Genomic DNA, 25802 nt, shown 5'->3' on the forward strand with positions numbered 1-25802 from the left:
GTCTTACGTGCGGTATTGGATCCATCAAGTTGAAGCGGCGAAATTGGACGCTATCCAACTGGGTCGTCGCTTCGACGTACGCCTCATAAACGTCTTTTGTCATGTAGGACGCAATTGAATCCGACGGGACTTGGGATCGAGGCCGAGCGTTGTTCACTTTTCTTCGTCTCGTGCACGATTGGATTTTTTGCTTCTTCGACTTGGCTGACTGGGAGCGTCGCGTTTTGCTGTTCGATCCTCCCATGGGTCCCGGTGCGGTGTGACTGGGAGCTTTGCATTGTGTTTGCTTTCTTATTTTTGAAGGCTCTTCAAAGCGGCGTGACGCCACGAAAGAGGCGCCGTCATAGAAGCTTTGCGTCAGCGGATAGGCGCCAAGTATCAACGGAAATTCATTCAACATTCAACCAACCGTGCGCGAAAACAAATGAAAAAAGCCAGATAAACATAAATCGAAATCAATTGGCGAATATTTCGCCCATAGGGATCCAAATGTTCTTGCATTCGGTCGACTGAAGAAGGAACTCGTGTCCCTGACCTTGCTCCTTGTCTTTCCAGTTTCTCTCCAAGCCGTAGTTGACCCACGTTCTTTTGACGTTAACGTGCGAAATCGACTCGACGAACTTGCTTCCTTCAGCCGAACCAAAGTACCACATAGACTGAAAAGGCAAACGAGATCGTTTGGGAATGAACTCTTTCGACATATTTGCCCACCTCAACGTTCTGGTGTTCAGCGAGATACTTTGTCAGATGGTCTCTGGACCCCGTCACGATGTTGACAACACCGCCGGGAAGATCCGACGTGTCGAAGATCTAGAACACGAGAATACGTCAACGCGAGGAAGAATCCCTTCTACTGCTTCAACCTGGTACAAATCAGTAGCGCTGAGCGGATACTTCTCGCTAGGCACAATCACCATGGTGTTGCCCCTGACGACAGCCGGCGCGAAAAGCGACACAAAGCCGAGAAGTGGAAAGGAATCCGAGCACGCAATTCCCATGACTCCGACCGGCTCGTTGACCTTGACCGTGCATCCATAGAGAGTCGTTTCCTGAAGAAAACGACGTTGAGAAGGGGGCAGGGATCCCTCAATCCCTGACTCACTTGAACCGTGCCTCCGTACTTGTCCGCATAGGCGCCCCAGTGGAAAAGTCTCTGAATTGACAAGTCGACCTCTTCCTTTGCATCCTGAAGGGAGCGTCCCGTCATTGCGGCTATTCGTGCGGCAACTTCGCCGTGACGAAGTTCAAGATTCTCCGCAATATAGTAGACAATTTGAGCTCGATTGTGAGCAGCTCGTTTGCCCCAGCTGAAGAAAAAGAAACTCAAAAGTCGAATCGATGACATCATAAACCATTAACCCAGGTGCCGCGCTGTACGCCGCTTCCACTGCATCTCTAATGTCCTTGCGATTTCCCTCGCCAACTTGACCGACGACGTTTCCGGAAGGACTGACGACCGGCCGAGCGTACGGAGCATCGGGACGCTTCTGAGCGCCACCAATGTACATTTTCAGAGTCCGATCAATACTAAGATAACGATATTTATCCTTCTCACCACCAAAGATCACCGCTACCTTGGAACAGTGACTCCGTTCAGTTCCATCACTGATGGATACTCAATCGCTTGTTTCTGATTCGTTGGATTCAGTGGTCTCGGCGGAACGGACTCGCCGAAACCCTTGATTTCGAGCTCTTTTGAGTTACTCCGTTTCAACGTGTTTTGCCACGAAGGCTTCGCATATTCATATAATCCCTATCAACAGCCAAGATTATATATAATTCATTTTCGCGTCTCTTGCGATCATGGAAATTACTTCTTTGCCGCCGTCTCGCCCGAATCCGCTCTCCCTATATCCGCCGAAGCCGCTTGCCGCGTCGAACACGTTGTGACAATTGATCCAGCACGTTCCCGCTTTGATGCTCAACGCGACCTCCAATCCGAGACTGAAATTTTCCGTCCACACGCTCGACGCCAGTCCGTAGCGCGTGTTATTCGCCAGAGCGATCGCCTCCTTCGGCGTGCGAAACGTAACAACAGAAAGAACGGGACCAAAAATCTGGAGAAAGAAAAAAAACTCGTCGCCAAAACTTCAAATAAGTCCCCTCCCCCCCTGCACCTCTTCTTGGACGACAGTCGAAACGGGTTCCACATTGGTGATGAGAGTGGGCGGATAAAAGCATCCGTGCGACGGAATCGTGGCGCACGTCTGAAAGACGTCGGCGCCCTCCGTCTTCGCCTTTTGAACGAGATCGTCGATGGATTGTCGTTGGGACGCGTCGACGATCGCGCCGATATCGACGCACTTGTCCAACGAGTCGCCGACTCGAAGGCGAGCCATTCGCGTCTTGATCTTCGCCACCATTCGCTCGGCGACGTTCTCCTGAACGAGAAGTCGCGACCCAGCACTGCAAACCTGAATAAATAAATAAATAAATAAATAAATTTATCAATAAATAAATTTATCAATATGAATCAACGGACTTGGCCCTGATTAAACCAAATTGCGTCGACTATTCCCTCGACTGCGCTGTCCAAGTCGGCCGAGTCGAAGACGACGAACGGAGATTTGCCGCCGAGTTCGAGCGATAGACGTTTTCCCGTTCCGGCTGTCGCACGACGCAGGAGCTGACCGATCTGAACCGAGGTAGTGAACGACTTCATTCTTCTGTAAACGAGACTACCTCTGTCGAGCCCGTGAATGCAACTTTGTCTACGTCTGGATGGGCGGCGAGTTGACTTCCAAAACTGCCCTTACCCGTCACAACGTTAAAGACGCCGGGAGGAAGGCCGGCCTCGGCGCAGATTTCCGCTAGCAACAAGGCGCTGAGTCGCGTATACGTTGCCGGTTTCAAGACGACCGTATTGCCCATTGCCAAAGCGGGACAGACTTTCCACGTGAGAAGCATCAAGGGAAAGTTCCACGGAACGATGGCGGCGACGACCCCTATGGGATCCCATCCGGCCATTTCCGTGTCCATCAGCTGGGCCCAGCCGGAGTGGTGATAGAAATGTCGAGCAACCTAAAGAAGAGTCAATTGATTTTCTCATAAAGAAAATCTTTTTTTTCTATACCAAAGGAACGTCGGCATCTCGAGATTCTCGAATCGGTTTTCCGTTGTCCATGCTCTCGACGACGGCGAGCAAACGCATGTGCTTCTGCACGTGTCGCGCAATGCTGTACAACGGGAATTCTGTCGCGGTACTCGGCTTCGATCGCGTGGAGAGATCGTACCTATAGAGATGTCGAGCTCTCACGTGACAGGGCAATTTGCTCCAACTTTCGAACGCTTTTCGCGCAACGCCGACGGCTAGATCGACGTCTTCGTCGTTGCCCTGTATCGTATTTGCCAAGTGTGCGCCCGTGGCTGGATTCGTCGTCGCGTACGTCGATCGCCCTGAAAAAAAACCGTCCACCGACGTGCCACGCCCCCTTTCTTCGTTTACCTTCTGGTTTGACCCATTGTCCGTTTATGAAGTGTCCGAACGATCGGCCGTGATCTTCGAGCCATTTGTCGGCGACTGCAGACGATTCGGGTGCAGGCCCGTATTCCAACGTTTCGAAAATCTGCGCGACGCTCGGCTTCTGCTTCTTTGCGACCGAAACGCCCTTCGGTTGCTTGTCTGCAGCCGTCGGCAGTCCGGGGAGCTCCGGCTCGACTATTTTTGCTCGCTTGGCTGGTTCGACGTTCGTCGAAGGCTGCTCGGGCACCGCTCGGCGCGACGATCTCTTCGACATGCCCAATTTCCTTATTAGGGCAAGTCCTTAGCGCGCGCGCGTGTCTCGGAACACATTCCTTGTGGCGTGCTCTTTGTTCTCTTCGAGGACTCCCCATGGACGACGTAGACCTGTATGGAGACATGAAGAGCGACGATGTACGCCTACGCTATCCGAACGCTCGCGCCAAGCCGCTAAATACTTCGTTTCTTCCCTTTTTTTTGCAGGAAGACGACGGCAATGAAGACGTCGACCTTTACGGCGATTTAGCCGACGACACGTCGAAACAAAAGGCATGCGAATCGCAAGTCTTTCCACGCGCACAATCGATCTTTCTTCTTCTATTTGCCCCCTTCAGTACGGCGGCGAAAGTCCGGGGAAAGAAGCAGGTGGTATAGGATTACGGTCCCGTAAAAATGACTGGTTTTAATTAATAATAAGTCGAGGCACTAGAAATAGTCAGAGGGCTTACAGTGCGCTACAATTTAGTCGGTCCTCCTGTGGCATCCCCCCTGTATTTTAGTGGCGGCATCATGTAATTGTAACGAAATTCCACTGTACAGTTTTTTTTACAAAGACGATGCCACAGGAGCGCGTTAGGTGCTAGAAGCCTTTTTTTTATTGATTCGATGCTGTTAGAGAACAGCTAGTAGTCAGTTACATAGTCACAGATGCCAAAGCTCAATTGAATTGGATCACGAGCGAGTGAGCACAGAGGGGGGGAGGAGACGCGCGCTGCACCGTCATTGAGAGTACGCAACGGGCCGGCGCGCATTATTGACGATTTGTCCTAGATTTGTTGCGCGATTTGACGCCGTCGCCCATTTCGGAGCTTCTCGCCGCGAAACAGTCGACGGCGAGCGGTTCGCCGACGCCGAGCGGCGACGACGACGGCCAAAGCGCCGAAACGGCGTCGGCTCCCCTCGTCACGGGCGAAAGCGCTCCCTCCTCTTCTGCAGTTGTTGCCATGGAGACGCTAGACGATTCGTCTGCGACGCAGCCCGTGAAGAGTCCGGAAGCCAATCTGGCTGCTCCGAAAGGATTTTTACTGAAATTTAATAATACGCCAGAAGTGACTAAAAAGTCTGTTTACATTGGAAATTTGCCATGGGTAGTCGATCTATGCCATACGAAGCGCGAATTGTTTCTTTGGTGAAACGGCTACTTTTGTAATTTTAGTGGTGCACTGATTCGCAACTGGCGCACGCCTGCGTAAACCTCGGCGCCAAAGATTTGAGGGGTATACGATTCTACGAGAATCGGCTCAACGGCCAGTCGAAAGGGTGGGGGGAAAATCTCCTTTTACATGTGGGATTTGATTCGAGTGTACCTGTAGCTATGCGTTGGTGGAGTTCGGTTCTGAGGTGTCTTGTCATATCGTTGCTAACAAGTTGCCACTGCAGTGAGAGTCGTTATCCAGTGGGAGGCGGGCTGATTGGGGAGCCGAGGTTTTGTTGTAGTGTATTGTTGGATCAGCATCCCACGGCTGCGTTGACGTCGAAAATTGGACTCGCCCAATTTGAGCAGTTCATGAAGAAAGGTTGGTGGACGATGACAACGATGACGTCGCTGTGGGACGGTTTTGCGTTCAGGTCAATCCGCTATTCTTGAAGAAGTAAATAAATCGAGTTACACGGGTCGACCTCGCGTTCCGACAAAGCAGGAGGAACGTCCGCGTCCGAGACCGCCGTTTCCTCCCTCGGTTCCTCCCGGGCCGCCGGTTCGAATGGGGGGCCCGCCTGTCGGGGGTCCGTTTCCTCCGATGGGAGGACCTCCAGGAATGCCTGGGCCTTGGATGGGTACGATGCGTTACTTGCAGTCTTTTTTTTTTGAGCTGACGCACTGTGTTTAGGTCCTGGTCCTGGTATGCCTCCTCCCATGCCTCCTGATATGATGCATCCTAGGGCAATGCATCCTCCTTTGCCACCGGTACAATTCTAATTTTATTTTTTTACTTGATTCTGGAATTTTTTTCTGCAGTTTCATGGTCCGCCTGATATGGTGATGGGAGGTAAGAGGACGGGTTTGCCGTTTCTTCTCATTCATGCGTTTTCTTGACTTATAGGACCTCTTCCTCACGTCAATCCAAACTTCTTTCCAGACCAGCGTCTCCATCGCCCGGTTAGTTGAAATAACGTTAGCGCTTTTTCTCTTGTCATTTTCCTCTGCAGAATGAACCATTTGGAGGTCACGGCCCCCCAGGGTAAGTTAAGACAATTCAATAGATTATTGATCAATTTGTTCACCGATGATGCGCACAGTGCCGATAAGGGGTTTGGTGGCCAGGGTAAGCGCAAGACCTCTTTAGTTTGGAACTCAAAAAGCCAGTGAAAATTTTTCGCAGTTGATTTTGCAGAAGTAATGAAGAGAAATCACGCAGTTTCAAGTACAGCGCTTGTGAGAGCCGTGCAGGACGCAAATTCCGGTATGGCAGTAGCGTTGAAATGCAATACTTGGTAGACCAATTGGATATATTAGGGGATTATGAAAGTGCTGTGAACACCTTGAACACAGCAATTTCTCTTATATCTCAGTCAGCTGCGGCTAGTTCAGAGAGTAGCCAGGTACGTTACAGTACATTTTCCTGTGAGATGCTACCTCTCTCATGTTTCTCTAGGCTCTTATTCAAAACCTGAAAGACTGCCTTGAAGGAATCAAGAAGGGAAAGTAGGAAAATTGCATCACAGTCCCTTGGGCCGTACGTAATGAATAGGATTTTGTTCAGAGCGGGGAGTCCAGCGATAAAGCTCAGTCCCGGCCTGGCGGGCAGTTCCAGTGGAAGTAGGAGTCCCAGTCCGTCATTTCGTCGCAACAGAAGCCGCAGCAGAGGACGCAGAGACGACCGTGAACGCGACGTCAAGGGAGGACGGCGTCCCGGTGGCGGCGGCGGCGGCGGCAGTAGGGAAAGGGGAAGAGAGCGAGAACGATATTCACGACTACACAAAGAAGATGATTATCGAAGAAGTCGGCGAAAATAAGTTGCACGAGATGTCTGCGCACCAAGGAAACTGTGACGTACTCTCACAATACAAATCCGTTTCTAAAATTCCAAATTTATGATTGTGATGATGATAAGAATGGACAAATTTCTACAAATAGCGTAGCACAGGGTCTCTATATGACGAGTGACGAGTGACGTACGTACACCTCCGGGAATTGTTTACATGTTTTCGACTGTTTTTCCCTTGCGTGCCGGAATATGGACTTATTCTACTGCTATTACTGCTCGTTTTTCACGGCTCGTTGGCTTCTAGCCAAGCAGGAATCCAAAAAAATGGGGAACGAACTTCTTGAAAGCTCGACTACTCTAGTACACGTCATCTGCAATTGCTTAAAACTTATTACAACGTTTTCTCGGCCGACGTCAGGCTCAGTTTACCCACCCGCCTTGTCCGGCGAGCAATTTTTTCGCGTGCTCGTCCAACGTCTTTACTTTCTCCTCCTGCGCGGCGAGCGCCTTCTCGAAATTTTCGTGTTTCTCGAGCCAATCGTCGACCTTGGCGAGATTTTCGTCTACGTCGTCGCTCGATAGAAATGTCTCTCGTGACGTCATCCAAGCGTCGACAAGAGACGCGTCTCTATCGAATTGCTGCAAGTCCAATGTCCATTGGAGAACGACCTGGGCGAAAAAGGAGAGCCGCTTTTATGAGCGGACGTAGTATTATTATTATCGTTTGTCTCCTCACTTTTCTATTTTCCCAAAATTTCATCAAATCGACTTTTTCCGTTTCGAGCAAGATCAACTTTTCGCTAATCTGACTATTGGCCGGATGGCCTCTTTCGATGAGCAACTTTCCGAAATTTGCAACGGCTGTCACTTTGCTGCTGCGAGCCTCGATTTCGGCCTTGTGATCGAAGTGAAGCTTCAACGCGGCCTCGGCACTCGCCACGTCTCGAATCGGTTCATTGGTACCGACTAAGGAATGCATATCTCTCATCCACGATACCTAGAAGCGAAGAGAGATTCGTTGAAGGACAGAAAATTTCAAATTTCGTCTCACTAAATCTCTCGTGTCGCTCAAGAAACGATGAAGCTCTAACGAATCGTTCAACCGCTGTTTTCTGGCGCTGCAGCTCGCCGTCAATTGTTCCCACGCTTCGATAACGGTCGCCTGCTGCTCGGCTATGCCTTCGGCATTCTCCTCGTAGACTTGAGACAGAAGATCGGCGTTCTTCGTAATATCTTCCACGCGATTCTCGAGCGCGACCAAATCGCGTTCGAACGTCTCGTGTCGTCTCATCAGAGCCTCGGCGCTGCACAAGAAAAAAAAATGAACAAATAATTAATTAGCGTTTTCGCCGACGTCACCTCGACGCGTCTCGTCCGACGTCGTCCGTCATGAGAAGACCCTCCTTCTCCGTGACTCGTCCCAGCACTTCTTCGATATCTCGATTAAACGCGTGGATTTGAAGCGCGCCTTCCAGCTGAGCTGATCGCTCTTCGACGATCGTTTGCAGTTCGTTCCACGCGTCGGCGAGCTGCTGCTGTCGTGCGCGTATCTCGTTCGTCGCTTCGACGACCGGATGAGGATTGACGGCGTCGCCGAGGGGAATGTCGTCGCGCGATTCGGCGTCGAGAAGTTTGTTGCCGGCGTCGACGCACGACGTCACGCGTTCTTTTCCGTTGGGAAGCGTCTGGGCGAACGTTTCGAATTTGTCGCGCACGCGTTGGCAGTGTTCGACGTCTCGACCGAGATCTTCGTTATTGGCTATTGATAGCTGTTCGCCGATCCAATCCTCAACCTGGATATATATATGTGTGTGTATATGCATATATATATGTCTCTCTCTGTTTTACTGTGTCGGCTTCGCGGTAGAAACGGTGGAGTTCCAATTGGAAATTCAAGTCTCGATCGCGTGTTTTGATCAGATTTTTCAAATCGTCGAGTTTCGCTTGGAGCTGTTCTTGTCGCGTGGACACGTTGTGCGCGTCAAAGTGCGACTTCGTCTGCATCAAATTGCACTGGGGAAAAGAAAAAAAATTAGCGGATAATTAAACGACTTCTCTCTCGACTCGCCTCTTCTCTCAGTTGACCCAACGTATCCTTCTCGAACTGTTGAACGGACGAGTCCGTCGATCCGAGACGTCGTATGAGATTCTGCGTCGAATCTTCGTCCTTTCCCATTCCGCCGCTCGCCACTTGGACTCGATTGTCCTCGACCCACGATTCGGCTTCGTTCGCGTCGGCGTAATACTGCTGCGACTGGAGCGACTGGTCCAACTTTTCAGCACGCATCTGAGACAGCTCTTTGAGACTCGTCCAACTCCGCTGAAGTCCTTCCCATCTATATATACAAACAAGTCAAGGACGTGTTTTTATACTCTCGTCGAGAAATCTCGCCTCTCTGTTATTTGAGAACTCGCCGTGTGTCCGTCGTCGCAGAGCGTTCTCGCCGTGACGCCGACGGCTCCAACGCGTTGCTCGTGGCCTGTCAGTTCGGTCGTGAATACTTGGTGTTTCTTCTGGAGACTTTGAACGCCTAATACTCCACACATCGAATGTTGATGATTTTGTTTCTTTGTATCTACCTGTGAGATGGCTTCCGTAGTCGGTCGAAGACGCTATGGGTATTCGTTCGTGAATCCACGCTTCGACGCCGGCCGCGTCTCTCAAGTACTGCTGCAGAACGAGCGACGACTGGAGCACGTCGTGCCGAGCGGCAACCGGCTGAGAAAGCGCTTCGTATCTATATTATATAAATATCGAAGCAAGAGCACTGAATTGATTGTGTGACGGCACCTTTGGAGAAGCGCGTGGCAATGCTTCTCGATTTCGTCTTTATTGAAGTGGTCCTGTTCGATCAGCAGATTGCCCTCTTCGAGCAAAGCCTCGACTCTTTCGTTGTACGATGTGACGTTCATCTCGAGCAGTTGATGCCGCTTCAACAGAGCCGTGACCGTCGGTAAATCTTTCCCCTGAAAGAAACGCGCTTGGACGATTGATTATTCAGTGTCTGAATGCCGTACCTGTTCGTCGGTTTCCAGTTGGGATTCTACCGTCTCGATCCAGGCGACGACGTCGTCGACGGCTCTCTTCAATTGCTGGCCTTTCAGCGCTTCAGTCAATCTCTCCGATTTCGTTTTCGTCGACGCCACCAGAGTGTCCCAATTTTCAGACAAGCTCTCGAGACGTTGAGTTATGTGGTCCGCCGCGTAGTGATCCGACTCGTTTAGCTCCATGGCAGTCGCTGCCACTCTATCGACTTGAGACCGATTGGCCGTTACTTCGGACTCGAACGCTTGCTGCATTTGAATTTTTCCCTAAACGACGTTCGATTGATCGATCGGGGGTGTCTGTGTGCGTTTACTTGAATATTGGTCGGATCTCGGTACGAGTCGTCGGCGGCAATCTGCATCTTTTCCGCTATCCACGCTTCGACTTCGTCGACGTCGCGATCGAAGCACTGCTTCTGATACGACTGATCGAGCATGACGCGACGCAGGGCCGAGCGTTCGACGAGCGCTCTCCGACGCTCGAGAACGCCGTCGCAAACGGATTGAACGTGCTCGGACGCATAATGATCTAAAGGAAAAGAAATGAGAGAGATGAAGTGTCTCCGGAGGTGGTATACCATCCGAAACGAGTCGACGAGCAAATTCCGTCAACGACGTAATCTTCTCCTCCTGAGCGGCGAGAGACTTTTCGAAATCGTCGTGTTTCTTCTGCAGCGCTTCGACCGTGTCGAGAGAGTCGCCCAAGTCGTCTTCGCAGCCGCTGAGAAACAGTTCCCTCGCCGCCGTCCACTTTTCGGCGGCGCTCGCGTCGCGTTCGAATTTCTGCAATTCGAGACATTGGAGAAATTCGTGTCGTCTCGCTTTCCAAAGTTCGTCGAGCTTCGTTCTCTCGTCGTCGAGCGTGCGAATATTCGTCGATATTTCGTCTTTGGCGTAGTGATCCGTATCGACGAGATTTTCGCCGAAGGCGAGCGCGCCGCTAATGCCGCCCTTTCGCGTCTCGATTTCGCTTCGCATTTCCTGATGACGTTGAACGAGCGCTTCGGCTCCCGGCACGTCTTTGGCGAGCTCGGCCGAGCTGATTTGCTCGCTCGTCTCGCGAATCCACGACATGAGATCTCGAAAGTCGTTGACGAACTTTTCCAACGCCTGAGAGAGACGAAGAGTCTCTTCCAATTTGCGTCTGCGAAAGAAGAATGAAAAGGAGCAAATCAAAGGAGAGAAAGAAAAAAATCTTTTTTTTTTTGATACCCTCGCTCGTTCGACTTGTCGTGAAGATGACGCCACGTCTCTTCTAAATGCCGCAGGGATTCCTGCAGCTCGTCGGCGCTGTAGTGATTCGCGGCGACGAGCTCCTTTCCCATTTGCCGCAAGTTTGCGTACTCGGTCTGCTTTGCTGCCAATTCGGCGTCGAATGCTTGTTGTTTTCGCAGCTGAGCCTGCACAGGAAGAAATGCGTCACGTGAGCCGAATTATTACGCTCCACCCCCTTCGGCGAAACCTGCAAATTCGTCGGATCTTTGTACGATTCGTCGATGGCGAATTCCATCTTTTCGTTGATCCAGCTTATCATATCGCGTTCGTCTTTTTTGAAGACTTGCAGTCGATAGGAGTCTTCGAGCAGAGCTCGTCGAGAGGCTGCCTGCTTCTTCAGCGTCTCCCAGCGATCCAGAGCGGCTTGGCGGCATTGTAGAATTGTTTCCAAGCTGTTCACCTCTTTGCTGTCAACTTTTTCAGCGGCGGCGGCGGCGCTTGTTGTTGAAGTAGCGCGATTCATAGTCGCAAATACGGGAATTGCAAAACGCCCCCTTCTAAGGTTCAATTATATACATCGCCTAAATTTAAATTTATTTTTCACTAAAAGTATCTTAAAATTTAAATGCCAGAGTTTATCTCAAGCCCCGCCTTTACCGAAGCATCTGGCGCGGAAGGACCAGAATTATCCGGGTCATTTTTCCGTCATGCAACGTTCTCTGTACGCCAATTCTCGGGTGTTACGGTGTGTTCGTCTCTCTGAATAAATTCATTATTTGAGAAAAGTCTTTCAGAGGCTGTCAGATTGTGCTAAGTCGCTCTCTGCGTTTGACATGGCAGGAATTCGACCCGCCGTCGCGAACGAGCTCCCCTCTCTCTCCTTTCGTGATATCTCACGGCATGCTAGGAAACAAAAGAAACTGGACAACAGTAGGAAGAATTCTTGCCGAGAAAACGAGCAGAAAAGTACCATCATGATCCAAATGTGGAGCATAATTCTTTTGCAAGAATTTTTGAGGTCTATGCCGTTGATCTTCGAAATCACGGTCAAAGTCCTCATTCAGACGAAATGACGTTTTTTTCGATGGCAGAGGATGTCGTTGAATTCTGCCGTCATCACGACATTGCTAGCTCCATCCTGATAGGCCACAGCATGGGCGGTCGAGTGGCTATGACGGTTGCCCTGACACGGCCGGAGATTGTCGATAGACTTGTGATTGTAGATGCAAGTCCAAGTCCAAAGCTCGGGACGCGATGGAATTGGGTTATGAATGTTCTTCGTGCAATGAATCAGCTCGATTTGAGCAAGGTGAAAAATCAGATGGACGCAGATGCAAAATTGAGACCCTTAATTGAAGTATGGCTCTGACTCCGGTGCATTTGATAATATTTAACCTGGGAGCTATTTATCTAGGACAAAGGGCTTCGGCAGTTTGTATTGACGAATTTGAGAAAGAATGCACGACATCAATACGAGTGGGCAGCCAACGTCCCCGTAATGTTGGCTTCAGAAAAGCAGCTGTTCACCTTTCCAACATTTACAACCCAGTTCACTAAAGATACCCTCTTCGTCGGCGCTCTAAAACCCAATACACTCGAGTAAGTCTCCCGCTTCAGTCAGCCTTATCACAACAATTAGTGCACGCCTTTAGACCCGAACTCGACTACATAATGGATCTGTTTCCGACGGCCAAAGTACGGTATCTAAACACGGGTCACTTTGTCCACCACGAGGACCCCAAAGGCTTCGTGGAACTCATAGACGCGTTTGTCGATCCGAATCGTACTCAAGACGTTCCCCACCTTTATTAGAACATATACACTTCCACAAAAAAAAAAAATCAACTATCAGACCATTAAGAATTTTAGACTGACAGCGTCATAAACGTGGAAATGCACAGTTGTAAGTAAAAGTAGAAAACGATCAGTCACTTCGCCGTCGGACGAGCTATTTTTTTTAGAGATCTCCATTTCCCTGCGAATTTTGTCTCGGAAATCCGTGCGTTTCGAGAACGTTCCCGATTTCCGATTCAGTCATCGCTGCGATGTCGACGCGCTAAAAAATACGTTTTTTTCGTCGCGACGATGCTCGATCGACTCGCCTTGACAATCTCATCCTGATCATCTCGAAAGACTATATCCGGGTTGGCGCCCGGAATGTACTTTATTTCGACTCCTTCAGTGGGAACCGGAACCAGTTAATTAAGGCAACTACGATACAGAATCGAAAAGACGCGACAAATTGAAGAAAGGATATTAGTGTGGTAAGTGTTCGTTTATGAAGCGCTTCACCTACACGACAATTGTAGACGGGTTAGTTAGGGGATCGATGGAGGAGAGATCGCGTTGTTTCGTACCTTCGGAAGCGAATTCAGACGTCATCCACCGCACGTCTTTGCGCGAAAAACGGAACGGAAGTTCGAGATTGCGAAAATGTTGCGGCCCCCCTCCCCTTTACCTCGACGCGCGCCTTCGTGATCGTCTGATCGGCGTCGTCGTCGCCGCGAGACACGGCGCAGAATGCGACGAAGAGAAAGGAAGCGAGAAGAAGGCGCATCGATCGGAAGAGTTCGTGCAGCACGTGACTCTATATCCCGTATAGCTGGTTTCTCCGCAGACTGTCTTTTTCGATTCCGCCTCCGCGTCGACGATGGCACGAGAATATGATCACCTGTTCAAGTTGCTTATAATTGGCGACAGCGGTAATACAGCGATTTCGCCCAACTCCTTCTCTTTCCCCCCCCGAAAACGAGCCTTTCGCGACCCCCTTTTCTACTCTAGGCGTGGGAAAGAGCAGCATTCTACTGCGCTTCGCCGACAACGTCTTCTCAGGTAAGCAACGATCGTCGCCCTTCGTGCGATCGCAGCGATCTCAAAAACGAAGGCGTGGCCCGCCCGCTGCCCGTATAAATTCTAGGAACGTACATCACGACGATCGGCGTCGATTTCAAAATACGAACGATCGACGTCGAAGGAAAGAAGATCAAACTGCAGATATGGGACACGGCCGGACAGGAGCGATTTCGAACGATAACGTCGACGTAAGGGGGGAGGGAGGGGGTGGATAGTCGCCTTCGATTGCCACGTGCGTTCGACGTTTTTAGCTACTATCGAGGAACGCACGGCGTCATCGTCGTCTACGACGTCACGAACGGCGACAGTTTCGTCGACGTGAAGAGGTGGCTGCACGAAATCGATCAAAATTGCGAGACAGTCAGTCGAATATTAGGTAAGGAGAAAGTGCGTGGGCGTGGACGTTCGGTGAAATTTAATCATATAGTCGGTAACAAGTGCGATTGTCCGCCAGATCGACGGATTGTCGATAAGAATGACGCGCAGAAGTTTGCCGATCAGATGGGCATTGATCTATATGAGACAAGTGCGAAAGACAATGTCAATATTGAAGATGTCGGTGGTTGCTTTCGCTGAGAGAATAGTAGCGGAAGAAATTTGCGCTTTCTTTTTCCCCCGTCAGATTTTCTCTGCCATTACCGAATTGGTATTGAAACAACAAAAAGAGGTGGGCGAAAAAGAACCGTCAGAGACGATCAGAGTCAAAGCTAGCAAATCGGGTGGAAAGTCAAAGAAGTGCTGCTAGCTATTCTTATTATCATCTAATGTTAGCAAACCTATTTTGTTGTTTTTTTCCCCCGCGCACACTTTGTGTGTACATATCGTAACTACTCGTTTCGTTCTCTTTCTAAAAAATCGTGCTAAATTTAACGCGCGCTACGCAACGAAGAAGGGGGAGAGAATTTCTTTCATTCGTCTCCGGCGCCTCCCCGATGCCGTCGCGAATTGAATACCAATCGGAGCCTCTTCTCTCTAACGGATCAGCGAAGGATGACGATAGAAACGAGAAGACCGTTCCCAGCGACGATTTCTTCAAACTGCAGCATCGAACTCGCTTTCTCTCTACAAAACTGTTCGTCGGCACCTTCGCGATCGCCTACGCCGCCCTCACAATTCTAATCCAAGTGAAAAAAGACGATTGGCAACCGCCGCTGAAAATGTTTCGCGGCAGCGCTCTTCTCATCGCTCTCTGTGCGCTTCTTCCCGTCAATCGAACGGCGTGGCACAAAGCGCGACTCGACTACGGCGAGATGTTCTTTCCCAGTGAAAACACGAGTACAGTTGCCACGCCCACCGCAAAACTACTTACACCGATACGCGCGTTCGCTGCCCTGTGGACGCTTTTCTTCGTCGTTTTCGTTTGCACCGCTCACGTAAGTCGCGCGTTTTATCTTTCGTGGTCTCTCGTCGTGTGGGCGCTTCTCCTTTTATTCGCTATTCTCGTTTGCCGCCGAATTCCTCTACTTCCGCTCGTCGAATCGCGACGTTGGTTAGCGCGCGTTCTCCTGCGAATTTTCACCGCTCCCCTATGGGAAGTGGAATTCGCCGACTTTTGGGTCGCCGATCAGCTATGTAGTCTCACTCAAACGATGATCGATTTGGAATTTTCTTTGTGTTACGCATTTGTCGATTATCCGGGAAATGGACCCGAAGTATGTAATTGCCCCAAAGCGCATTTATCCTGCGTACAGCCTAACGTCACTGCCCCTTACTATAATTGGATACGACCGGCAATTGCGTGTCTTCCCTCATATTGGCGATTTTTACAATGCATGCGCATTTTTCTTTGCAAACGACCAGGGGATGCGAAACGAAATTTCTCTCAATTAATCAACGCTGGAAAATATTTGTCGCAATTTCCGGTCATTATTTTTTCGACTCTGTACGGTTTGGCCTCCGCAAGAGAGGACAATCCAAACAACCTGACCCCTAGTAACTCCACGTACTTTTACTTGTGGATCGTTTCGTCTGTAGTCCACAGTCTCTATGTTTTCGTATGGGACGTGGTCATGGACTGGGGTCTTTGCACGGGGTCGTGCTGCTGTAAAAATTGCGTGTTGTCACGACGTTTGTACTATAAACGACGGTGGTGCTATTACGGAGCTATTGGATTAGATTTTCTACTGAGATTTTGCTGGTCATTCAAACTGTCTATCCAGTTTGGTATTCTACGAAATACGAGCAATGATCTCATTGTAGCAATACTTGCGATGCTTGAAGTGATTCGGAGATTCATTTGGAATTTCTTCCGCATCGAAAATCAACAATATACAAACGATCGGGTCTTGATCAGTCGTACTATGCAACCTATAAATTAACTTATACTTATTATTTAATCGAGGCCCTGCCTGATTTTATTGATGCTATTTCTTAGTTTATTTATTTATTAATCGTTATTCTCTTCTTTCAAGATTTGTTCATAAAGGGCTTTTGCGTTTTTGTCGCCTACGGACGCTTCCAAGTAAAACTGCTTTGCCGTCTGTCGATTCTTTTCGACTCCCAGTCCACTGTAGTACATGTTTCCTAGGTTCACTAGGGCTGGCGAGAACTCCTGCTTTGCCGCTTCGTGAAAGCAAGCGGCGGCCTTGGCGAAATCAACGTTGACGCCCTTTCCCATGAAATATTGGCACCCAAGGTTATACTGGGCAACAGGTAAACCTGATGTGGTACGTAACTAAGGGTATGAGGAATGGGTTCCTTACCAGATTGCGATGCTATCTGGAGATGATGAAATGCTTTAGATTCGTCTTTTGTAACGCCCTTGCCGTGGTTGTAGCAGTGAGCCATCGACATGTGAGCATGCATGTCACCTGTATAGAGTTTGGAAGGAGTTAATTAGTACGTCTAGTTGGCCCACTTCCTATGTACCCATTTCAATGCCCTTTTGAAAGCACTCAATGGCATCTAGGGGACCCTTGCCTTCAATGATTTCATTCAAGTAGAGATTCCCTTGAGATTAATTAAAGAGTTTAAAAATGACTGCACGGTATGATTTTATATACCAATGGCGTTGTGAGCTTGCACAATGCCGTTCTTTGCACTGAGCTGGAAGTCAATGATAATCACTGTATTTTCTGCTAGATACAATATGTGCACGTACTCTGTAGAGTTGCAGAGACTTTTCAGCATTCTTCTCGACACCCAAGCCAGCACTGTACATTCCAGCCAAAGCAAACTACGTTCACCCCAATTAGAAGTCCTAGCATTATTGTTACAGAGCTCACAACCTGAGCGTAAGGATGACCCCCTCGAGAGAGCTCACTAAACAACGTTGCAGCCTCAGACGGATCAGGAGTAACACCTTGGCCTAAACACCTTACTCGTTAGTAACAAAAATCCGTATGAAATTGATGATAAGTCTCAGAACCTTGCCTAAGGAGTTGAGCATATGTATATTTGGCATTGATGTTGCCTTGCATGGCCGCACTCCTGAACAATGGTGCAGCCAGGTGAACTACATCACTTCCAGCTGTGCAAAATGATACAGTTTCAATTGAATTTATTTTTCAAGTTATACTGTGCTTTGCACCTCTTTCTTGAGAACTGTATATGTCAGTTGCTAATTCTACAACGTTTTGACTATCCACTATTATTTAATATTAATTAGACGTAAATTATGGCCGGGGCTTTACTTTCTTCCATGGTTTTTTTGACGTCATCGTCTGTTGCGTTGCCCGCGAGAACGTTGTCTAGAATCGTGTCGAATAGATTCGTTTGGCTTTTTCTAATAATTTCGTCTTTTCTAGAATCGATTCGATTCAAAACGCTACTCCTCAACTGGCCAATATCGACTGAAAATAAATCGCCCGTTATCGTGTCAAAAACTAGCGCAAGTGCTCAACTGGATGTAACATCAACATTGGAAAGTCTTCTTCTTAAGATCTGTGCTCGATTGCAGTGCCAGATCGGCGCTCTTCTCGAAAGAAAAAGTGCAACACGTCGGGACATCGCGCCTGGTTGCTATCAAACTCTCGCATTCTTCAAGATGGCGCTAACTTGTGCTCGTAAGTGCGTCGAAAACCGCCCTCTTCACTTTCCGACCAATTCGCACGTATTCAGTATCGAACGAAGTGCCCGAAGATCCCGTTCTGTCGCCCGCATCCAACTGCATATTCGAACGGCGTCTCGTCGTAAAGTACATCACCGAAAACGGCACCGATCCCATCAGCGGCGAGCCTCTATCGGAAGAAAATCTCATCGAAATAAAAAGTGAGCCCTATACGAGCCGCGATCGCACGCAAAAGCGACGAAAAACTCCCCGACACGTGTTCCTAACGCGCGTCGCGTTCAGCGAGCCCGATCGTTCGACCGAGGCCTCCGTCTGCAACCAGCATACCGGCAATTTTGAAATTACTCCAAGACGAATGGGTACGCTATAGAGGATAAAACGAAAAAAATCGATTCGCATCGCGTGCGCTAGGACTCGTGCATGTTGCACAGTTTCACGCTAAGGCAACAGTTGCAAACGGCGAGACAAGGTAGTGGGGGATCGGTTCGTGGCAGACGTTTAGTTTAGAAGCGTTCCTTTTTTTTTGTAGAATTGTCGCATGCATTGTATCAACACGATGCCGCTTGTCGCGTCATCGCTCGGCTTACTAAAGAGCTAGCAGCGGCCAAAGAAGGTACCGGGGTTACGTGATAATCTTGTGTGATAGGAGTTTTTTTTTTTTTTTGTAGCGTTGGCTTCGCTGAAGCCTCAGGCTGAAATCAATGTTGTCAATGAGGAAGAAGGCGGCATGGAAGTGGAGGCTAATCCTGAAGAAATGACGGAAGCAGCCGTACAAAAGGTACAGCTGCGCAATCGTGTAGTTATTATTTATTTATTTGTTGTTTTTAGCTTGATGAGACAGCAGCTCATCTTACAGCAGAAAGGAAGAAGGTATTAATGAATGAATGAATGAATTTCTTCATATGTCACAGTGTTCTTTTTTTTTCTATTAATAGCGTCGCAACAGGCCTCCTGAAGGACTGGCTTCGGCTGACACAATTAGAGAATTTCACGAGACTTCATCTCACCCAGTACGGATCAAAGAAGAAACTCCGCCTATAATAAGTTCAAATTTCTCCTAGGGACTACACAGTGCAAGCAAGCCAGGCATACTTGCCTTGGACGTATCTCTTGCCAATCCGGACAGAATCATAACAGGTCTTCGCTACGTGTACGAAGAAGGGTTCCTCTTATTGACAAGCACGTTTAGGTGGAGCTGACAGCCGCGCAGTCGTCTTTGACAAGTCGACCGAACAAGTTGTGGCTACTTTGAAAGGACACTCCAAGAAGGTCACAAGCGTTCTGTTCCATCCAAACCCGGTTACCATAGAACAAAGGGGAGGGCTTTCTTGTTGTTTTATGGCTGCCACTAGGACGTTGTCTTTACTGGCTCTCCTGATTCTACTGTCCGTGTCTGGTCTGTTGCGGATAGTTCGTGCTCTCTCATCATCAAGGTATTGATAGTTCATTTCTCCTCTCCCTCAATTGTTTGTGTTTGTGATGAATAAGTTAATTCACCATCTTTCGGATGAGAATTTCATTGATTACACCATAACTCTCTTTCTGATACGCGACTACGTTCTCCCCCCGCGGCTTGCGCGTATTCACGCAGCCAGATTTTTTGGGTACCTGGTTTTTCTGTTGCTAGGCTCACCAGAGTGGCGTTACAGGCATATCACTTCATGCCACTGGTGCGTAATGTCTCTTGGCCCACCCGTATACATTATAAAATATTTGCGTCTGTCATAGGGGATTACCTGCTCAGCTCATCCACAGATGAAGTACTACTTCAAAATTAGCCTATACGAATAGTCATAGTAGCATTTTTTGTGCATATTAGCATTGGGCCTTTTCTGATATTCACTCCGGTAGTGTACTGGCAAAAGTGGCAGATCCTGATTCGAGTGGTAACGAGACGATTGAAAATGTGTTCTTACTTGACGTTTTTTTGGCTTTGTATAGCTCTGACGTGCAGCCAGTTTCATCCTGATGGTTTAATTCTTGGCACAGGGACAGCAAACAGGTTTTACTTAGTTGCTGTGTGTAGTTGGTTTTCTATTTTTTTTTCTTAGTGTGATCAAGATCTGGGATCTGAAGGAAAAGGCTAATGTGGCCAATTTTCCTGGACACTCTGGACCAATCACGTCCATCTCGTTTTCTGAAAACGGGCAAGTTTATCGCGCTCAATTTCAGGTATTTTTTTTATTCTTGCGCTTGTGCAGATACTATTTGGCTTCATCCGCTGAAGACTCCCTCGTAAAATTATGGGATCTTCGTAAGCTGAAAAACTTCAAGACCCTTTCCCTACCGGAGGGATACGTGGTAAAGGCAGTCACGTTTGATCAGAGTGGAACATACTTGGGCATAGCAGGATCAGACATTCGGTGAGAAAGAAAGAGGAGGCCCCTTTGAGAAAGATCTTTTTTTCTCTCTTTCATAGGGTCTACATTTCGAAGCAGTGGGATCAGCTGGTGCAGTTAACGGGTACTTTGAGTGAAAATTAAGAATTTCAATATAGAATTTTTTTGATTCTTTTAGACCATGGACAATTGGCTACTGGAATGAAGTTTGGTAGAAATGCAGCTTTCATAGCGTCAGCTAGTCTGGACAGAACCGTCAAGTTTTACGGGCCGTAGAGAACATGCGAGTCTGACAATTTGACCTTTAATATGCTCGTTATTAAAATAGGAAATTCTTCACGATCCCCGCCCGTTCCACCTCCCCCACCACGCCTCGCCCCTTTGCGCGCACGCGCGTTATTGAATGAATAAACTCGACGCGGCGATGAGCGGAAGCGCCAGTGGCAGTTCGAAGAAGTCAGGCTCCTACTTGGCTCGCCAGAAAGCCAAGAAGGCAGGCGGCGTCGTAACGGAGGAGGATCTCCGCAAGAAAGCAGTCATAACTCCGACGGACGTCACGAAACTGAGCAAAATGACTAAAGGTGAGCCGAAAGAAGCGTCGGCGAAGCTCTTTAGGACATCGAGCGACGGCGACGTTCGCAAATGACAACCGGGGCCCCGATAGCATCGGGGGTTTTGTCGTTAGCAACGGGGGGCGATTAATCCGTCGTGTTTTTCTAGACTATCTCTGTCGTTTGGAGGACAACTCGTACGGAATCGAGTTCACGCGATTTCGAATTCGCGACATGGGCACGGGAACGATGCTATTCGAAGTCGGTAAGCCGCCCGGCGGCGGCGGCGGCGGCGGGAGCGCCGAGGACACGCCCACCGACGACGATCCGAACGCTGGACGATACGTTCGATACGAATTCCCGCCCCAATTTTTGAAGCTTAGACAAATCGGAGCGACGTTAGAAAAATTTTAAAATTTTATTATTGCGAATTTTGTTTTTTTTCAGGGTCGAATTTGTTGTTGGGGATAAGCCCGTCGAAAAGTTTCGCATGATCGAGCGTCACTACTTTCGAGATCAGCTCCTGAAGAGCTTCGATTTCGAATTTGGATTTTGCATACCGGGAAGCACGAACACGTGCGAGCACATCTACGAATTTCCGCAGCTCTCCGACGAGCAAGGTAAGAGGATCGTGCACACGCGCACCTCCGCCCTCTTTTCCGCTCCCTTGTATCCACAATCTTTACCTTTCTCCCTTCCCACCCCCCTCCTCCAGTCCAAGAAATGATCGATCACCCCTTCGAAACGGCGTCAGATAGTTTTTACTTTGTCAATGACAAACTGATTATGCAAAACAAGGCCTTTTATAGCTACAAGTCGGGGCACGAGTGAGCGGGGGATGAACTCGCAAAGTGGCAGGCCAATTTTAAAAAAAAGCGCTGTCCTCCTCCTCCTCCTTCTCCTGACTTGTCTACCTTATTTTGTTATTCTGTCCGAGAGAAAAAAAAAAGTGATATCGCTTTGAAAACACGCGCTCTGTGTTAGGCACATCAATTACTTGATTAATTAACCGAAAACCTCTATAACACTTTTCCCTCCCCAAGAGTCATCAACGTTTGGCACATAGCGAGAGACACATAGATAGGTAGGCGCGCGGTCGCACGCGAAAAAAAAAACCACGAGACGACCCGATGCGCCGTACGTGACCGTGCGCACGAAAAAAAAAGACGAGCGCTTATCGTACGAGCTCGTTCATGCTGCTGCTAATACAGATAAAACGGCGTCGAGAAGATCGCCATGTCCCGGTTGTCTTGCAACGCTAAAAACGTACGACGTACACCCGAACTGGACGACGCTGCCGTGATGAAGTGCAGCCGCTCCAGTCCATCCGCTGTGCTCGAGCGCCGTCGCACTCACACACGAACATGTCTCGGATTCGTCGTCGTCGTCGTCGTCGTCGTCTTCGTCATCTGTGCTCGGAGGCGACGGTGACGAGGGCGGCGGCGGCGGCGGCATTTTAGTCGTTTTCTGTTGTCGACGGGTCGTTCGTCGTGTCGTTTGCGTACGCGTCGCTACGGTCGGATTGACGTGGTTATTACTTGGCGGCGACGGCGACTTTGTCGTCTTGTTTTGTTGCGTCGCATCGCGTCTGTTATTCGTCGTTCCGTTCGGTGGACTGGTCGCCGCGGCGGCCGCGGCGCCTTTCGCGGTGGCGGGAACCGGTTGCTCCTCTTTGCTCGACTGCTTTAATAAGATATCTAGAAATGCCTTCGCGTGGCTGCTTGTCCCCCATTTCCGTCGAGCCGAGTCTACCTTGGCTAGAGCCCGTCTATATAAAAGTACGAGTGTTAGAGTTAGATTTTGGGAAGGGATTACGCTGACTTTGCTCTGGGTCCAGTTCCTAGTGCCCTAATGTCGTACGTTGTTATTGAAACGGGAGCCAATCGTTTTGATTTCGGTTTCGAAGTTCCTATAGAATAGTTCACACCGTCTACTGTCGTTCCGAATTCGCTGTAGTTGAGCAGTTCGAATCGGTTTGTTGTCTATGAGAAAAAAAAAGCAAGGCTAGATTAGAAAGTAGAAAAAAATGGAGTCGTCGTTTCGTTGCCTTGTCGTGGATAATACACGCGTGCATGTCCGATTGGCGCTCGCACTTTTTTACCTTCCCGAGTACAATATCGCAGTCGGCATCTAAAAAACAAAACAGGGGGATTCCAAAGAGAAGCAAAAGAAACGGCCAGTGGAAACTTACGCAGCCCTATTGTGGTTGTTTGTCTATTTATGGCAAAGGGATATCCTTCGCCGAGAGGACACAAAAGAGCGCTACCTTTTTTGAATTCGCCTAAGAGCAAAAGACTAAACGGCAATCACTACAAAATTCATCTACGGTACCAAGATGTTGAAGTTTCGGCTTTGTAACGGCAGCAGGTGGCATTCGCTTTGAACTTTGCTCCTTACTGGAGAAGTCTTTAGGCGTGAGAATCTGCTGAAGTCGCTGCTGGGCCAAGACCTTGACCATGTCCGGATGAAGGAGCTCCAGGTCGGGCACTGCAGACACGCAGAAAATTAAACATCGCTCGCGTCCACGTCGCAATATTCCATGGGGGAAAAAACAGCAGCGCCAAAAATTCAACGTCTATTTTCTCCCCATGGAATGGAACTAGTCGTAACAACTAACGCGCATATTGTCCGTGATCGTTCAAGATCGCTTCTTGAGCTGAAAGCGGGCGACTTTCCGCGAGAAAAACGTCGGATGATACCATCGAAACAGCCGGCGAAACTTTTCCGTCGTTCCTTTGATCCCCATCCGTCTCCATAGCAACAGTTTCTTCGTTATCAGACGACAATCCATTTTCCAACGGTTTCGAATTGTCGACGAATGTTCTCTGCGGTTCGGGCGACGTTTTCCGTCGCGAACGCCAACGTATTTCGGGAGCGACGGACAAGTACCGCGACGCTTCGCACTGAAAATAGATCACTTCCCTAAGCCACTATAAAAGGAAAGGGGATCAGATTCGATTTCTCCAATCAATCGATTTAGTACTTCATCCTGTTGCTCTTTCACGGGAGAAGCAATAGGATCGAACGTGAATCGTTTCGCGGGACAGAGAACGTGATCGGGATTTTGAGCGAGTGCAGCGGCTTCGCACAGAGCGGCGAACGATGGCGTGGGAAACGCGTCATCGGGCGGCATCGGATTCCTATACGCGTCCTGAACAAATGCAGGAATCTAGGAAAAGAAAACGCGGCTGGGGCGCAAGGGGAGTCGAAATAAATAAATAATCGGCTCGCTCACATCCACTGCAATGCGTTTCGTGTGACGAACTTGACGACCGTGGTGCTTCATTCTGGGAGGATGACGTCAGCGACGCGCAATGTACACGCACCCCTTTTCTATAATACCTATGGACTTTGTCTAGGAAATCAATCTTCGTTTCGTGTCGACAGAATTCGGCTCTCATCTTATCGAGAACCGCCTCGCGTTTCGATAAGAAGTCGGACGCAAAGTCCGGCTAATAATAAACAGAAGCAAGTGTACAGATATAGGTCGACCCACCCACCCACTTCAAATAGAGTGAACCGAAGGGACTCACGTGCATCAATTCAGCGTGTCTCGGACACATCCACGATCCCGACGGCATCGTCGTTCTCGGCGGATCGAGACAATCAAGATGATACTGAAGTGGACAGAAATCGCACTGGACGACGAAACCGTCGCCATTGACACTATTACCACTCCGAATTGTTCTAAGGGGAGGGAGAGAAAAAAGGAGTATAGGCGACTCGTCGTTTCTACTCTCGTGGAATTATCTATACCGGCTGCACACGCAGCAATGATTCTGAATTATTTGATCGGTGCCATTGCTTTCGTCTCCTTTCTTATCTTTGTTGTTGTTGTTGTTCCTGGAGGACGAAGGAGATATGTCAGAGGTTCCCTCTCTCTTTTTTTTCTCTCTCTCTCTCTATCCTACTTCCGTTGGACACTAATTGACGACGATGACGACGACGAGCCTTCGTGACTTTTCCGCTTTCTCACTCCTAGAGCAAGAGGTGGGGAGAAGTCGCGAAGAGATTAAATAATTTCTCCTTCTCTCTCTCTCTCTCTCTCTTACCAGGTACAACCGTATTGCTTCGATACTGAAAAGGCAACGAAAAGGCGACGGGATTCTCATTCGACGCCTTTCGTATGAGCTCGTCGAACGGCGTTCCTCTACACGATCCATTCCCGCGCACCTTTGCGATCAGAACAGAGAGAGAGAATTGTCGCGAAAAGAAACGATCGACTCTCTTTTCACTCACGTCGGGCGGATTGCACTTCCTGCAAAGCCATTCCCCCGACGGCACGTCGTCACGATCCATGGGCGGTTCACTGGAACACATACACACACACACACCCATGAAAACTCCCAGCCTCTCCCTCCTCTCTTATTTCTCTCTCTTACCAACAGTAAAGGTGAAAGGCGGCCGGGCATCGATCGCAGCAGATGAGATCGCCTCCTTCGCTACACCCGTCGCATCGATCGTGATTCGACGTGCGTCCGTATCGACGTTGGGCCGTTGTCGTCGTCGTCGACGGCGTCGTCATCGTCGTCTCCTGACTCGACGACAACGAAGACGACGTTGCGATAGAGCGCTTGCTGCCGCTTCGCGATTTTTCTTCGCTCGGCGGCGGTTGGATCAGCGTTTGGATTTGCTTTCGAGGAAAGAATGCGAGGAATAGGGCTTTCTCTCTCTCTTTCCCCTTACTTCCATTATTGATCCCGGTTCGGCGTGAGGCGGATCCGTTTTGGATGTGCCGCTGCCGCCGCCGCCGCCGCCGCCGCTCTTCGACGTCGTCTGCATTGGGTTGGGCGCGGGCGTGCTTTCGCGTCGGCCGCGATCGAATCGCTGCGTCGCTCCGGCGCGGGATATTGACGGGGCGAAGTCGATTCGCTTTGGGTTTTATTTTATTTTCGAGGAGATGTATCGACGCGTCGGATTCTGTGGAGTGAACGATCACGCGCGAGACTTGTACGGGCTCGACGATGTTAGGTTCCCGAAAGGGCCCCTGCCCGCCCGATTTACAAGGAGCCAGGATGTCACGAGGTTTGGCGTTTCGCGAGTGGCAAGCTATTTAGCAACGTTGTCGTTTACACATGATTGACCTGTAGTTGATTTTTATAGCACGATAACAGAAGAAATTGT

General features: G+C 49.3%; 10 protein-coding genes across 13 annotated transcripts; 6 read left to right on the plus strand and 4 right to left on the minus strand.

Annotated features, from left to right (window-relative positions):
- Positions 1 to 371: 371 nt before the first annotated feature.
- LOC136187490 (aldehyde dehydrogenase family 16 member A1-like) lies at positions 372 to 3772 on the minus strand. The gene is made up of 13 exons (XM_065975093.1): positions 3446 to 3772; positions 3234 to 3396; positions 3074 to 3176; positions 2683 to 3021; positions 2483 to 2635; positions 2118 to 2414; positions 1815 to 2057; positions 1575 to 1753; positions 1360 to 1527; positions 1103 to 1307; positions 864 to 1049; positions 712 to 810; positions 372 to 656 (listed from the first exon to the last, which is right to left on the minus strand). Exons 1-13 carry the CDS (start codon positions 3735 to 3737, stop codon positions 456 to 458), a joined length of 2628 nt encoding a protein of 875 aa, XP_065831165.1. The 5' UTR covers positions 3738 to 3772; the 3' UTR covers positions 372 to 455.
- Position 3773: 1 nt separating this feature from the next.
- Positions 3774 to 6860, plus strand: LOC136187497 (cleavage and polyadenylation specificity factor subunit 6-like). 2 transcript variants are annotated; one of them, XM_065975099.1, is made up of 17 exons: positions 3774 to 3874; positions 3944 to 4009; positions 4075 to 4105; positions 4511 to 4827; positions 4896 to 4999; positions 5053 to 5118; positions 5177 to 5256; positions 5309 to 5515; positions 5569 to 5645; positions 5697 to 5727; positions 5782 to 5837; positions 5888 to 5919; positions 5978 to 6003; positions 6061 to 6141; positions 6195 to 6280; positions 6334 to 6383; positions 6442 to 6860. In XM_065975099.1, exons 1-17 carry the CDS (start codon positions 3833 to 3835, stop codon positions 6692 to 6694), a joined length of 1605 nt encoding a protein of 534 aa, XP_065831171.1. In that variant the 5' UTR covers positions 3774 to 3832; the 3' UTR covers positions 6695 to 6860. The 2 variants fall into 2 exon arrangements, with proteins under 2 accessions (XP_065831171.1, XP_065831172.1); XM_065975100.1 differs by having other exon boundaries at positions 3822 to 3874; positions 4075 to 4421.
- A 128-nt stretch (positions 6861 to 6988) lies between these two features.
- Positions 6989 to 11449, minus strand: LOC136187337 (spectrin alpha chain-like). The gene is made up of 14 exons (XM_065974916.1): positions 11174 to 11449; positions 10924 to 11111; positions 10290 to 10855; positions 10026 to 10240; positions 9685 to 9978; positions 9458 to 9633; positions 9247 to 9404; positions 9059 to 9197; positions 8735 to 9002; positions 8515 to 8679; positions 8026 to 8459; positions 7718 to 7970; positions 7403 to 7663; positions 6989 to 7335 (listed from the first exon to the last, which is right to left on the minus strand). The coding sequence occupies exons 1-14, from the start codon at positions 11447 to 11449 to the stop codon at positions 7087 to 7089; spliced, it is 3642 nt and encodes a 1213-aa protein (XP_065830988.1). The 3' UTR covers positions 6989 to 7086.
- A 164-nt stretch (positions 11450 to 11613) lies between these two features.
- On the plus strand, positions 11614 to 12824 carry LOC136187509 (sn-1-specific diacylglycerol lipase ABHD11-like). Its single transcript, XM_065975118.1, has 5 exons — positions 11614 to 11671; positions 11721 to 11892; positions 11945 to 12283; positions 12341 to 12525; positions 12579 to 12824. The coding sequence occupies exons 1-5, from the start codon at positions 11634 to 11636 to the stop codon at positions 12736 to 12738; spliced, it is 894 nt and encodes a 297-aa protein (XP_065831190.1). The 5' UTR covers positions 11614 to 11633; the 3' UTR covers positions 12739 to 12824.
- A 677-nt stretch (positions 12825 to 13501) lies between these two features.
- Positions 13502 to 14649, plus strand: LOC136187515 (ras-related protein Rab-35-like). Its single transcript, XM_065975125.1, has 6 exons — positions 13502 to 13628; positions 13708 to 13758; positions 13844 to 13967; positions 14031 to 14155; positions 14207 to 14334; positions 14402 to 14649. Exons 1-6 carry the CDS (start codon positions 13577 to 13579, stop codon positions 14522 to 14524), a joined length of 603 nt encoding a protein of 200 aa, XP_065831197.1. The 5' UTR covers positions 13502 to 13576; the 3' UTR covers positions 14525 to 14649.
- Positions 14650 to 14662: 13 nt separating this feature from the next.
- On the plus strand, positions 14663 to 16189 carry LOC136187503 (xenotropic and polytropic retrovirus receptor 1 homolog). The gene has a single exon (XM_065975110.1). It carries the CDS (start codon positions 14712 to 14714, stop codon positions 16095 to 16097), a length of 1386 nt encoding a protein of 461 aa, XP_065831182.1. The 5' UTR covers positions 14663 to 14711; the 3' UTR covers positions 16098 to 16189.
- Positions 16058 to 17971, minus strand: LOC136187505 (secretory immunoglobulin A-binding protein EsiB-like). 3 transcript variants are annotated; one of them, XM_065975112.1, is made up of 10 exons: positions 17622 to 17969; positions 17412 to 17570; positions 17309 to 17365; positions 17147 to 17248; positions 17007 to 17086; positions 16880 to 16954; positions 16782 to 16824; positions 16648 to 16728; positions 16482 to 16589; positions 16058 to 16437 (listed from the first exon to the last, which is right to left on the minus strand). In XM_065975112.1, exons 1-10 carry the CDS (start codon positions 17725 to 17727, stop codon positions 16166 to 16168), a joined length of 1083 nt encoding a protein of 360 aa, XP_065831184.1. In that variant the 5' UTR covers positions 17728 to 17969; the 3' UTR covers positions 16058 to 16165. The 3 variants fall into 3 exon arrangements, with proteins under 3 accessions (XP_065831184.1, XP_065831186.1, XP_065831185.1); XM_065975113.1 differs by having other exon boundaries at positions 16287 to 16420; positions 17622 to 17971; XM_065975114.1 differs by having other exon boundaries at positions 17309 to 17358; positions 17412 to 17965.
- LOC136187502 (pre-mRNA-processing factor 19-like) lies at positions 17673 to 20469 on the plus strand. The gene is made up of 19 exons (XM_065975109.1): positions 17673 to 17783; positions 17839 to 17988; positions 18071 to 18147; positions 18200 to 18257; positions 18318 to 18401; positions 18457 to 18566; positions 18617 to 18658; positions 18724 to 18798; positions 18850 to 18925; positions 18978 to 19087; positions 19141 to 19221; positions 19416 to 19458; positions 19517 to 19548; positions 19608 to 19674; positions 19730 to 19790; positions 19840 to 19935; positions 19990 to 20151; positions 20208 to 20251; positions 20306 to 20469. Exons 1-19 carry the CDS (start codon positions 17765 to 17767, stop codon positions 20401 to 20403), a joined length of 1485 nt encoding a protein of 494 aa, XP_065831181.1. The 5' UTR covers positions 17673 to 17764; the 3' UTR covers positions 20404 to 20469.
- Positions 20470 to 20515: 46 nt separating this feature from the next.
- LOC136187514 (protein unc-119 homolog B-like) lies at positions 20516 to 21647 on the plus strand. The gene is made up of 4 exons (XM_065975124.1): positions 20516 to 20708; positions 20848 to 21076; positions 21126 to 21298; positions 21394 to 21647. The coding sequence occupies exons 1-4, from the start codon at positions 20531 to 20533 to the stop codon at positions 21507 to 21509; spliced, it is 696 nt and encodes a 231-aa protein (XP_065831196.1). The 5' UTR covers positions 20516 to 20530; the 3' UTR covers positions 21510 to 21647.
- Positions 21634 to 25681, minus strand: LOC136187491 (PHD finger protein 12-like). Its single transcript, XM_065975094.1, has 16 exons — positions 25365 to 25681; positions 25061 to 25311; positions 24918 to 24987; positions 24731 to 24851; positions 24590 to 24656; positions 24435 to 24521; positions 24212 to 24365; positions 24021 to 24130; positions 23914 to 23965; positions 23662 to 23847; positions 23296 to 23608; positions 23010 to 23165; positions 22870 to 22959; positions 22726 to 22808; positions 22500 to 22660; positions 21634 to 22446 (listed from the first exon to the last, which is right to left on the minus strand). Exons 1-16 carry the CDS (start codon positions 25458 to 25460, stop codon positions 21870 to 21872), a joined length of 2574 nt encoding a protein of 857 aa, XP_065831166.1. The 5' UTR covers positions 25461 to 25681; the 3' UTR covers positions 21634 to 21869.
- Between the last annotated feature and the right edge of the window lie 121 nt (positions 25682 to 25802).

This window comes from Oscarella lobularis, chromosome 5 (genome assembly GCF_947507565.1).
Source record: "Oscarella lobularis chromosome 5, ooOscLobu1.1, whole genome shotgun sequence".
In the NCBI taxonomy this organism is placed as follows: domain Eukaryota; kingdom Metazoa; phylum Porifera; class Homoscleromorpha; order Homosclerophorida; family Oscarellidae; genus Oscarella; species Oscarella lobularis.

What these genes read in the sequence shown, in the direction of transcription:
- LOC136187490 (XM_065975093.1), bottom strand. Translation starts at nt 3,737, where the DNA reads ATGTCGAAGAGATCGTCGCGCCGAGCGGTGCCCGAGCAGCCTTCGACG. An exon ending in GCGTACAGCGCGGCACCTGG is followed by an intron (nt 1,308 to 1,359) that starts GTTAATGGTTTA and finishes CTTTTTCTTCAG; the next exon opens with CTGGGGCAAACGAGCTGCTC. An exon ending in GCGCTACTGATTTGTACCAG is followed by an intron (nt 811 to 863) that starts GTTGAAGCAGTA and finishes CTCGTGTTCTAG; the next exon opens with ATCTTCGACACGTCGGATCT.
- LOC136187497 (XM_065975099.1), top strand. Translation starts at nt 3,833, where the DNA reads ATGGACGACGTAGACCTGTATGGAGACATGAAGAGCGACGAT. An exon ending in GAGACATGAAGAGCGACGAT is followed by an intron (nt 3,875 to 3,943) that starts GTACGCCTACGC and finishes TTTTTTTTGCAG; the next exon opens with GAAGACGACGGCAATGAAGA. An exon ending in TGCATCCTCCTTTGCCACCG is followed by an intron (nt 5,646 to 5,696) that starts GTACAATTCTAA and finishes TTTTTTCTGCAG; the next exon opens with TTTCATGGTCCGCCTGATAT.
- LOC136187337 (XM_065974916.1), bottom strand. Translation starts at nt 11,449, where the DNA reads ATGAATCGCGCTACTTCAACAACAAGCGCCGCCGCCGCCGCTGAAAAA. An exon ending in AAGATCCGACGAATTTGCAG is followed by an intron (nt 11,112 to 11,173) that starts GTTTCGCCGAAG and finishes CTTCCTGTGCAG; the next exon opens with GCTCAGCTGCGAAAACAACA. An exon ending in GAGATCCGACCAATATTCAA is followed by an intron (nt 9,979 to 10,025) that starts GTAAACGCACAC and finishes AACGTCGTTTAG; the next exon opens with GGAAAAATTCAAATGCAGCA.
- LOC136187509 (XM_065975118.1), top strand. Translation starts at nt 11,634, where the DNA reads ATGCAACGTTCTCTGTACGCCAATTCTCGGGTGTTACG. An exon ending in AATTGAGACCCTTAATTGAA is followed by an intron (nt 12,284 to 12,340) that starts GTATGGCTCTGA and finishes CTATTTATCTAG; the next exon opens with GACAAAGGGCTTCGGCAGTT. An exon ending in CTAAAACCCAATACACTCGA is followed by an intron (nt 12,526 to 12,578) that starts GTAAGTCTCCCG and finishes GCACGCCTTTAG; the next exon opens with ACCCGAACTCGACTACATAA.
- LOC136187515 (XM_065975125.1), top strand. Translation starts at nt 13,577, where the DNA reads ATGGCACGAGAATATGATCACCTGTTCAAGTTGCTTATAATTGGCGAC. An exon ending in GCTTATAATTGGCGACAGCG is followed by an intron (nt 13,629 to 13,707) that starts GTAATACAGCGA and finishes TTTCTACTCTAG; the next exon opens with GCGTGGGAAAGAGCAGCATT. An exon ending in ACAATGTCAATATTGAAGAT is followed by an intron (nt 14,335 to 14,401) that starts GTCGGTGGTTGC and finishes TTCCCCCGTCAG; the next exon opens with ATTTTCTCTGCCATTACCGA.
- LOC136187503 (XM_065975110.1), top strand. Translation starts at nt 14,712, where the DNA reads ATGCCGTCGCGAATTGAATACCAATCGGAGCCTCTTCTCTCTAACGGA.
- LOC136187505 (XM_065975112.1), bottom strand. Translation starts at nt 17,727, where the DNA reads ATGTCCCGACGTGTTGCACTTTTTCTTTCGAGAAGAGCGCCGATCTGG. An exon ending in CAATGTTGATGTTACATCCA is followed by an intron (nt 17,571 to 17,621) that starts GTTGAGCACTTG and finishes ATTTATTTTCAG; the next exon opens with TCGATATTGGCCAGTTGAGG. An exon ending in TGCTCAACTCCTTAGGCAAG is followed by an intron (nt 17,087 to 17,146) that starts GTTCTGAGACTT and finishes TAAGGTGTTTAG; the next exon opens with GCCAAGGTGTTACTCCTGAT.
- LOC136187502 (XM_065975109.1), top strand. An exon ending in GTTGCAAACGGCGAGACAAG is followed by an intron (nt 18,258 to 18,317) that starts GTAGTGGGGGAT and finishes TTTTTTTTGTAG; the next exon opens with AATTGTCGCATGCATTGTAT. An exon ending in GGCACAGGGACAGCAAACAG is followed by an intron (nt 19,791 to 19,839) that starts GTTTTACTTAGT and finishes TTTTTTTCTTAG; the next exon opens with TGTGATCAAGATCTGGGATC.
- LOC136187514 (XM_065975124.1), top strand. Translation starts at nt 20,531, where the DNA reads ATGAATAAACTCGACGCGGCGATGAGCGGAAGCGCCAGTGGCAGTTCG. An exon ending in ACTGAGCAAAATGACTAAAG is followed by an intron (nt 20,709 to 20,847) that starts GTGAGCCGAAAG and finishes GTGTTTTTCTAG; the next exon opens with ACTATCTCTGTCGTTTGGAG. An exon ending in GCAGCTCTCCGACGAGCAAG is followed by an intron (nt 21,299 to 21,393) that starts GTAAGAGGATCG and finishes CCCCTCCTCCAG; the next exon opens with TCCAAGAAATGATCGATCAC.
- LOC136187491 (XM_065975094.1), bottom strand. Translation starts at nt 25,460, where the DNA reads ATGCAGACGACGTCGAAGAGCGGCGGCGGCGGCGGCGGCGGCAGCGGC. An exon ending in GCCTTTCACCTTTACTGTTG is followed by an intron (nt 24,988 to 25,060) that starts GTAAGAGAGAGA and finishes TATGTGTTCCAG; the next exon opens with TGAACCGCCCATGGATCGTG. An exon ending in TGAAAGAGCAACAGGATGAA is followed by an intron (nt 23,609 to 23,661) that starts GTACTAAATCGA and finishes TTCCTTTTATAG; the next exon opens with TGGCTTAGGGAAGTGATCTA.